The sequence below is a fragment of the Sus scrofa genome, chromosome 14 (genome assembly GCF_054392235.1).
Source record: "Sus scrofa isolate SSC_HxYL_T2T_F1_AM1 chromosome 14, Sscrofa_HxYL_maternal_Yorkshire_Landrace_v2.0, whole genome shotgun sequence".
Classification (NCBI taxonomy): domain Eukaryota; kingdom Metazoa; phylum Chordata; class Mammalia; order Artiodactyla; family Suidae; genus Sus; species Sus scrofa.
The window spans coordinates 163,893,509-163,902,698 of NC_139396.1; the positions used below are offsets into that span (position 1 = coordinate 163,893,509).

Sequence of the window (9,190 nt, forward strand, 5' to 3'; positions counted from 1 at the left end):
CATGGAGGTCAGGGTGTGCCAGGCGGTGGCCTTGGACGCACTCTGGACTCAGCGGCCAGAGCTGGCCTGGCCAGGAGGGCGAAAGACCCTGAGCACGCCTGCCCCAGTGCCTCTGGGAGCTAGGGTGGCGTGGCCGCCTGGACTTGGCCAGCAGCCTAGTGACCCCCCCGCTTCCCGCTGCCTCCAGGGCCACTCCCTCCCCCGCCTGCCTGCCCTCCCATTGCCTCCCTTCCGGCCGCCAGCACGCTTAGGTTGACCAGGGCCCGGGCGCGTCCCTGTCTGTGAGGGGAACCACTGGCAAGGGCTCGGGTGGGTCACTCCTTCAAGACTCACAGCCCAGTAATGAGGCCAGAGAGGACGGGGGCCTCCAGACGGACAGCTGCGCCACCACGCTGCGGCCAGGAAGCCGCCGGGCCGGGACCCCAGAGGTTGCGCAGGGGGGTGGGCAGTGGGAGGGGGGCAGGAGCAGAAAACCGGGTGGCCTCCGGGTAGGAGTGGCCTGGGCAGGCTCCGGGCTGGCACATGTCCCGCTCATGTCCCCCCAGACCCCCCCATTCAGAGCAGTCAGGCGGTCTGCATCTTCTCAGGGAGCATTTTCTCAGGGAGAGTCCGAGGTGCTGTTGGGTCCAGGTCTGACCGGCAAACACGCTCAGTGGGCAGGTCCGGTCCTGGAGGCCTGTCCTCCGGTCACTTCCCAGTCCGGCGCCGGATGTGCAGATGATTCGTTTCGCTTCGTTTCAGCTCCAGGCTCTGGGTTTTCTCTCTCCCCAGAAACTTCCCCTGTGTGTGTGTTTGGGGGGGTTCTCTCCGTGGCCAGTAGCAGTTGGCTGCATCTCCGCTGGGACAAGGGTCCTGAGACCCAAATGCAGCAGCTTTTGAAGAGAAAACAGAATGTCAGTCAGGGAATCGACTGAGAGCCCTGCTTTCAGTGACCACAGTTAAAGTGGAGCCCTGAGGGCTGGGCCCTGAGCTGGGAGAGCGTGGGGGCCCCGGAGTGCCAGCCGCCGCCTCGGCCACGGGGCCCAGAGCCCCTCCTCAAGCCAGTTTTGGGGACCGCCTCTGGGAACCCATCACCAGAAAACTCCCGAGGACCAGTGGACACTTCCTGGGTGGCGGGGGAGGCCCTTCAGGCCGGGGAGATGGTGCTGGGCCTAGGGCACTGTGGGTGGACAGCGGTCAGGACGGAGGCCTGGCTCCCAAAGTCCCGGGGCTGCCCGCATGGTGGCCTTGCTCGTCCAGGTCTTTCCACGCCATCCGAGCCCATCGGGGGTGACCGGTCAGGCCACCGCCGTCCACGCAGGGTGCGCCAGCCCCGCCCACCTCCCCGGGCCGCTTCATCAGATCCGGGTTTGGCTGTTTAATGGGAGTAAAAGAGCAGGTACCACTCTCACCTGCGCTCCTTCACCAGCCGTGCGGCTGAGCAGCCACCTTTCAAGGGATCCCGGGTCCCCGACAGCCCAGATCCGGGAGGAGCATTTGGGGCCATCTTCCCTGGACATCCTCGAGGGACAGGCTCTGAGGGACACAGATGGCTACTCCCTTGGGTCACCGAGCAGCACAGGGGCACGTGGCTGGCTCCTCCTCTTGGTGCCAGTGGTAGGGGAAGTTACTGGAGCAGAGTGCCGCTGTTTGGGGAAGGTCACCCGGCGCCCGGGGGTGCAGCTGGGAGGGGCCGCTAGTCCCCAGACATGGAGGGTGCCTCCCACCTCCGGCCCCAGCCACACCTGAACCCCTGAACCTGCTTCCAGCCAGGGCACCCAGACGGCCTGCAGCGTCTCAGACAGACTGGGAGCGAGCAGCCCGACCTTCCTGCCTCCCGGCCCCGGGGGTCCCGCCGGCGCCTGTTCCCTGCAGCTGCTGTGCGGGCCACTTCCTCAGTTGACTTCCTTCTTTCTTTTTCCCGCTGTTCGTTCATTTCGGCAGAGATCCCTCCAGAAAGGGTTGGCTGAAGGAGCCTGTGTCTGCGGACAGCTCTGGGGGAGCGTGCTGGCTGCCCCAGGCCTCCTCTGAGGATTGAGGCGAGGAGCAGGCAGTGTGTGGCCGAGAGCCTGCCATATTTAGGCCCTTGCTGGCCCGGACAGCACAGAGGCGGCCTCTGCTTCCTGGACGCCTGGACGCGTGGAGGGAGCTCCCTTCCTTCCTCGGAGGCGCAGGTGAGAGAAGGGGGACAGGACCCCCGGAGGCCCTCGAACTCTCCTCTTCTGACACTCCGTTGCCCCCTCTGGGAGGGACGGCGGGGGTGCGGAGGCTTGCTGGCCAGGAAGGTGTGGTGCCTTCCTGCCGTAGAGCAGGTGGGAGTCGGGGGCCTTGTAGAAGGGGGGCGGGGATGGTTTTCAGAGCTGCAGGCCCAGACCTCGTGACCCACCCCCACCCCCTGCTCACCTAAGTGGGGAGGGGCCTCAGCTGGGGGCCCCTCAAGAAGTAGGTCACAGCCTGCCTTGTGCCCAGGGGTTTGCAGGGCTCCAGCAGGTGCGCACGTGGGAGAGCGCCCGGTATTGAGTCCTGCAGAGGCGGCAGTCCTAGAAACAGGCAGCCAAGTGGTGGCCGTTCAAGCTCAGCCCTCTGTCACTGGACTGAGCAGCAGGGCCTCGATGGGCCCTGTGTGCAGGGCAGGGGGTCAAGTGCCCCGGCCGGGTGCCGGCGCTCCTGGGAGGCTGCAGGAGAGGCCCTGGCTCAGGCGCTGACACAGCACGGCGTCACCCCCGGCAGCTCAGAGGCCGGAGGCCCGGGCGAGGGGCTGCTGTGGTGGCTTCCGTGAGGCCCGCTTCCGGGCTCCAAAGGACATTGACGCCATCGTGGGGGTTCTACCCGTGACCACGTCACCTCCCAGAGGCCCCTCCTTAGACCATCACCTTGGGGGTTAGGATCTCAATATAAGAAGTTGGGGGAGTTCCCCTCGTGGATCAGTGGAAACGAATATGACTAGCATCCACGAGGATGCAGGTTCGATCCCTGGCCTCGCTCAGTGAGTTAAGGATCCGGTGTTGTCGTGAGCTGTGGTGTAGGTCACAGACACGGCTTGGATCCCACATTGCTGTGGCTGTGGTGTAAGCCAGAGGCTACAGCTCTGATTTGACCCCTGGCCTGGGAACCCCCATGTGCCGCAGGTGGTGTGGCCCAAAAAGACAAAAAAAAGTTTTGGGGGGACAGACATTCAGCCTATAGAAGCCCCCCATGACCACTGACACATGTGAAGAGAAAGGACTAGAAGGCACGGCCACCGTGAGCCCTTCAGAGCCAGATGTCCTGTGGTTGTCACCTGAGGCCCCCAGTGGGCACACAGAGGCTGGTCCCCAGGTGCCCTGAAGCGGGGTCCTGCTGGGGTGGCACAGACCCAAAGCCGGGCTGGGGAGTGGGAGGCTTCCTCGTGGGAAGGGGGCCGGGTGCCCCCGGAGGCTGGGCCCTCGAGACCTTGCCCTGCCCGCGGGGAAGGGGAAGAGCGGGTGGCTGACCGCGTCCTGGCGGGTTGGGTGGCGGGCAGCTCCCCGGGCAGGCGGCACAGGTTGTGGACCATAGCTCTGCCTGTAGGTGGTCGGCCGTAGTCCGACTGCAGTCAGCCAGTCTGTCTTCATCTCCTGCAGGCCGAGGGCAGTTTCTCCCTGGGGGACCAGAGGCAGCTCCGTGGCGTCACCCATGGGCTCCTGTCCTGCGGAGGATGGCGCAGCCCCGGCCATCCCCCAGCTGAGGCCGAGCGAGAAGTTCCACCTGTTTGTGAGTTACAGCAGCGTGGACGCCGCGTGGACCCACGGGCTCATCGGCCGCCTGGAGGCGGACCACGCGGGGCTGAGGGTCTGTCTGCACGAACGGGACTTCATGCCTGGCAGGAACGTGCTGGAGAACATGGCAGACTGCATCCAGCGCAGCCAGAAGGTGCTGCTGGTGCTGAGCCAAGACTTCGTGCAGAGCCGCTGGTGTCTGCTGGAGGCCGACCTGTCCCTCTTCGGCTCCTGCCTGGAGAGAAAGCCGGTCATCCCTGTCCTGCTGAGCCCCTGCCGGATCCCGCTGCACCTCAGCCACCTGACCTACCTGGAGGCCACGGACGGCCGCTTCTACCAGAAGGTGGTGCAGCTCCTGTGCACCCCCAACCACCGCGTGGCGCGCCCCCCGGGCCTGCGCGCAGCCCCCACCCTCTACAGCGGGAAGACCCTGCTGTCGCTGGATTGCGTCAACAGGGAGAGCCTGCCGTCCTGGCGGGTGGGCACCTTCAGCACCCTGGCCGTCCCGGACCCCTTGAGGGAGGTGCTGGAGGACCCCGAGGTGTACAAGCAGGCCCTGGGCATCCTGAACGGCGTGCGCTCGCCCCGCTCCTGCCTCCGGTACCTGGGCTGCCGAGTCACGCTCGGCGTCATCCTGATCCTGCTCTCCATGGCATCCGTGTTCCTCCCTCTGGTTCTGGGGATCCAGGAGAACCACCCGGCGCGGCGGTTTCTCCTGATCTCGGCCAACGTGTTCTTCTGCCCCCTCCTCATGGTCTTGAGCGTTAACACCCTGTGCTGGTTCCGGAGGTTCTCCAAGAGGAAGATGCGGGAGCTGGCCCGCAGCGTCGGGGAGGCCAACCTGCTGCTGGCGCCGCACTCTGTGCTCATGGGCTGTGACACCCGGAACAAGCTCTACTTCGTGTACGTGCTGCTGGGGGACTGCAGGCAGGCCCTGCTGGGCTCCCCGGAGAACGAGGCCCTCTTCCAGGAGGCCCTGCTGCAGTTCTCGTGCAGCTACGCCTGCTGCCTCGCGCACGCGCACTTCCCGCCCTGCGAGGACACTGTGCTGGCCCCGGGCCACCTGGAGCTGGGCCTGTGCTTCTGCCAGTTTGTCTTCCTGCAGCTGAAGAGACGCGGGGGGCCTGGGGTGAACTCTGTGTAATGGCTGGAGGCCGGGGCGGGGCTTCTCGTGGGACGTGCCGCGGGCCGGGCGGCGCGCACAGCTGTGCGGAGCAGGGAGACCCCTGGGCCCCTTCCCCATGCGGGCGCCCACAGCCTGCTCTGAGGGCAGCGGTGACGGCCACCCGCCCACCAGCCCTGGCGCCCTGCCCCAGCCCGATGGTTTGGGGAGGGGGGCTTTGGTCAAACTACCTGCGCGGAGGCTGGGGAAAGCAGCGGTCTTGCCATGGGGCCCTGGAGACAGTCACTGCTCCTCTGGATGGCCGGTTGGTGTCTGGGGCGGGGGTAGAACGCCCCGCCCCCACCTCCTTCTCCTCCAGGAACCTGGCCCTTCTTGTGGGATGCACACCAGGCCGCCCCAAGGGAACCAGGCTGTCCACCTGCCGGGTCGTACGCGGACTGACTCCAGCCGGGTACCCGGTCTCTCCCCTCCCAGCTGCCCCCCTCCAGCTCCTGAGAGGCAGGCCTCCGCTCTCGTCCTTCGCCTTCTGGAGGAGCCTGTGCCTGAGGCTGCAGCGCCACCTCCGGAGCCCGGCACAGGGCCAGCGTCCATCCACCCGGCTGCCTCCACTGCTGGCGCTTCTGCTGACGCTGTTCACTGCACAAGGCCGCAGCATCTGAGGGCTGCGAGGGTGAACTCATTCCGGGTGGGCGACGTGGCAAGAGTGGCACTGGGGGTCCCGGCTGAGCGGCATGGCCCCCTCGCTCTGTGCCCACCCAGGCGACAGCCCCCTGTGTGGGGTCCCCTAGGTCCTGGAGCACCAGGGCGGGACAGTGGGGATGTGCAGTTTCCCAGCCTGTGGATGAGCAGCTGGCAGAGGCCGAGTCCAGGGCTGGGCAGATGCCCCTGGCCCCCCGCGGGGAGCCCCTCCCGCGGCCAGGTGCTGCGCTAGTGAGAGCTCAGCTAGGCTCCGGCGTGGTATCGCTGCCCTGCAGCCCCTTGCTCGGGCCTGGCTGCCTTGCAGTCAGCAAGTGCCGGCCCTGGGCAGCAGCTGCGGAGCCACAGGCAGAAGGGGCTCAGAGTTTCGGCGCCTCTCTCCCAGGCCCTCCCCCGATGCCCCAGAGCAGACCCCAACCCAGCTCTTTTGGTTGAATCGTCCACTCCGCCCCCAGCCCGCAGACACTGATACAGGCCCAGGCCTGGGTCCTGCCCCAGTGGCACTGCCCGACCTTCCCGTGAGCCACAAACACCTGTTTCGTTTTCTCCCGTGGTCTGTTTTTCTCCCGGCTCAGCCTCCAGCACCTGTGCTCCACTTAGTAAGTGGAAATGGAACAAAATCCTGACACGAGTCTCCTGCAGGAGGCTGGCACAGCCCAGTCACATCTGTCCTGGGGCCGGGATATAGAAGACCCCTCTCCCGAGGGGCCCGGCCCCTGGGCAGGAGGGTGAGAGGCAGAGAGGAGGGGCTCTGTGCAAGGAGGGGGGCGGCATAACCAAGCCTCCAGGGGGAGCCCAGACCTGGCAGGCCCCGGAGACGGGCCCTGATGGCCTCGCAGTGCCAACGGGGCTGGGCTGCCCCACACGTGTAAGGGCTGAGGGCTGGGGAGGCAGCATGGCCTGGACATGGCAGAGGGCACTGCCAAGAGGAAGAGCATCCCGGGAGCCTCAGAGCTCCCTGGATGGCTTTGGGTTCTTGGGGACAGTGCTGAGCACCAAGACCCACGCGAGGGTCCCAGCACCTGGCCTCTGAGATGTCCAAGGCAGAGACACCATCCGGACCCCACGTGGAAAAGGATCCTGCTGTGTAGCACTGGGAACTATACGTAGTCACTTATGATGGAGCCGGATCGTGCGAGAAAAAGGATGTGTACATGTGCGCATGGCTGGTCTTCCTGCTGTACAGTAGAAAATTGACAGAACACTGTAAACCAGCTATGGTGGAAAAAATAAAAATCATTTAGGAAAAAAAAAAAAAAAGAAAAGGAGCCTCCTGCTGCCTTCCAGGGACCCCCAAGCCCCATCGGGCCCCCCATCCCCGCAAAGCCTCAGCACAGCCCACCCACACTCCCTCCGGGCCAGGACTGGCTCCTGCTCTGTGCAGGGGGCGCCTGTAGACACCAAGAGGGCCCAGCAGCCTGCGCTGGCTGAGGGTCCGCTCGGTGCCCAGAAGGCAGCTGTGACAGAGCCGGGCAACTGGTCAGCCTTTCAGGACCACTTCCTGCTTACCTTGGGAGGTGGTGCGGGGGGCGGGGGTCCGAGGCCCCCTCCGCGTGCACGTACGTGTGTGTACACGCTCCGTGCCATGGCTCCTGGGCACCCCGCTGAAGCAGTGGCATTCCTCTGCTGCCGTGCCGAGCCATGTGGCTGGGAGACGAGCAGACAAAAGCCACGTAGGGCCTGACCTGAGCTGTCTGCCCCAGGACGGACCCCGGGAACACCGCCTGGGCAGGTGCCGAGGCAGGCGGGGCCCCGTGGACTGGGCTCCCCTCGCCGCAGCGCCAGGGAGGCGCCTCTGCGGGGTCCTGGGCTGCTCTCGGTGGGTGGGGTGACCTCAGACAGGCTGGAGTCTAACCAGAGCTGGGGCCCCTCCCAAGGCTGCCAGTCACCAGGTGCTCTGGGAGCTGTCCAAACCAGGCCCCTGTCCGACGCCGGCTGCTGGTGTGCACGCAGCAGGGCCTCTTGGGTCTCCCATGAGATGGGAGAGGAAGGCCTCCAGGACGAGGCTGCCATGCCCTGGGTACGCCGTCACAGCTCAGGCCTGGATCTGGCAGGGGTGGCCGGGGCTCTGAGTGGACCCTGTCCCAAGGAATCATGGGACCCTATGGGGCATCTCAGGACCCCTGACATCCCCGAATTGTCTAGGCCCCTCCACCAGCCCTCCACCTGGCTGGGCTGCTCAGGTGAGCATCACCCTGCACAGTGGGGTCGGGACAGAGAGGCCCTTGTCATGACCTCCCCCCAAAGGGACAGGCTCGGTGGCGGAGGGGGGGGTGTCAGCAGAGGGCTGTCACCCTCTGAGGCCAGCAGAGGGCTGTCCTGCACCAGCTCTGGGATCCTGGGCCCTGGGTCTGAGGCCATGGGGCAGAGCCCTCTCCTCAGAGGCCCATCGCAGACAGCGGGGGACGTAGACAGCTGGCACAGAGCGTGTGGGCAGGTCTCAACAACCGCTTTGCTGAGAAGCATCCCCACGGGGCACGGGGCCAGCCCTGGCTGAGAGCCATTTTGGCCAAGGACACCTTGCGGGTTGCTGGCTTGGCCGCGAGGATGGTGGCTGCAGCAGGAGGTCGGGGGGCCCTCAGCAGGATGCCCTTGGGGGGGGTGCAGAAGATACCCCGGGAGCTGGTTGATGCTGGTGCTTCCTAGTGGAGCTGGGTGACCTCAGGGGCGCGGAGAGCCTTTTGCTCCAGGGCGAGGTAATCTGGCCCCCCAGGCACTGGCTTGCCTGGGTCTGCATTTCACAGACAAGGAAACTGAGTCTTCGGGGGTCTGGTCCCAAGAGACGGCACGGCCCCCCCATAGAAGGGGGGCCTGCATCCCCCTGCCCTCCGATGCCAGCTGCTGGGTCAGTGACAGGTACCCTGAGGTGGGACATCCTGCCTGGGGACGCAGCCACAGCTGGGCAGGTTCTGGAAGCCAGTTCTGAGGGGAGGCCACTCAAAAAACTTGTCAGTGCAAACTCCAGCCATTCAAGGAGCCCCCCACACCCAGGACAGCAGCCACCTTCCGCTGACCCAGCGGGGAAGGGTCTTCTTCCCCAGAGAACGTGTGTGGATGCACGTGGGGTGGGGCTATATCACGGGACCTGGGAGGGGCAGCGAGAGTGCCGTGCACACGTGTGGTGGCGTGTGAGTGTGCGCGTGCACGTGCACATGTGACTGTGTATCCTCAAGCTCCACCTCTGAGGACTCAACCAACTGCCAAAAAGAAATTTCTTTTTTTGGTCTTTTTAGGGCCACACCCACGGGGTATGGAAGTTCACAGGCCAGGGGTCCAATCCGAGCCGCGTGTGCCACCTAAACCGCAGCTCACGGCATCGCCGGATCCCTCACCCACTGAGCAAGGCCGGGGATGGAACCTGCAACCTCATGGATGCTGGTCAGATTTGTTGACCCCTGAGCCACGACGAGAACGCCAATAGGAAATATGTGAAAACAAATTCCAGAACATTCCAAGGAACAAAGCTTAAATTTGCCAAGCCAGCTACTATTTACATGGCACCTACATTGTATTTATAACGATTTACAAGGCAGTTCCATGGTGCTTCGTATTTCGAGTAATCTAGAGATGATTTAAAGTACATGGGAAGAGGGTTTCCCGTCGTGGCTCAGCGGTAACAAACCCGGCTAGTATCCATGAGGACACAGGTTCGATC

At 65.0% G+C, this 9,190-nt stretch overlaps 1 protein-coding gene across 1 annotated transcript; it reads left to right on the plus strand.

Moving 5' to 3' along the window:
- The first annotated feature begins 1,909 nt into the window (after window positions 1-1,909).
- LOC102159965 (uncharacterized) lies at window positions 1,910-6,800 on the plus strand. Its single transcript, XM_005652422.4, has 2 exons — window positions 1,910-2,153; window positions 3,582-6,800. The coding sequence occupies exon 2, from the start codon at window positions 3,634-3,636 to the stop codon at window positions 4,858-4,860; it is 1,227 nt and encodes a 408-aa protein (XP_005652479.1). The 5' UTR covers window positions 1,910-2,153; window positions 3,582-3,633; the 3' UTR covers window positions 4,861-6,800.
- Window positions 6,801-9,190: the final 2,390 nt, after the last annotated feature.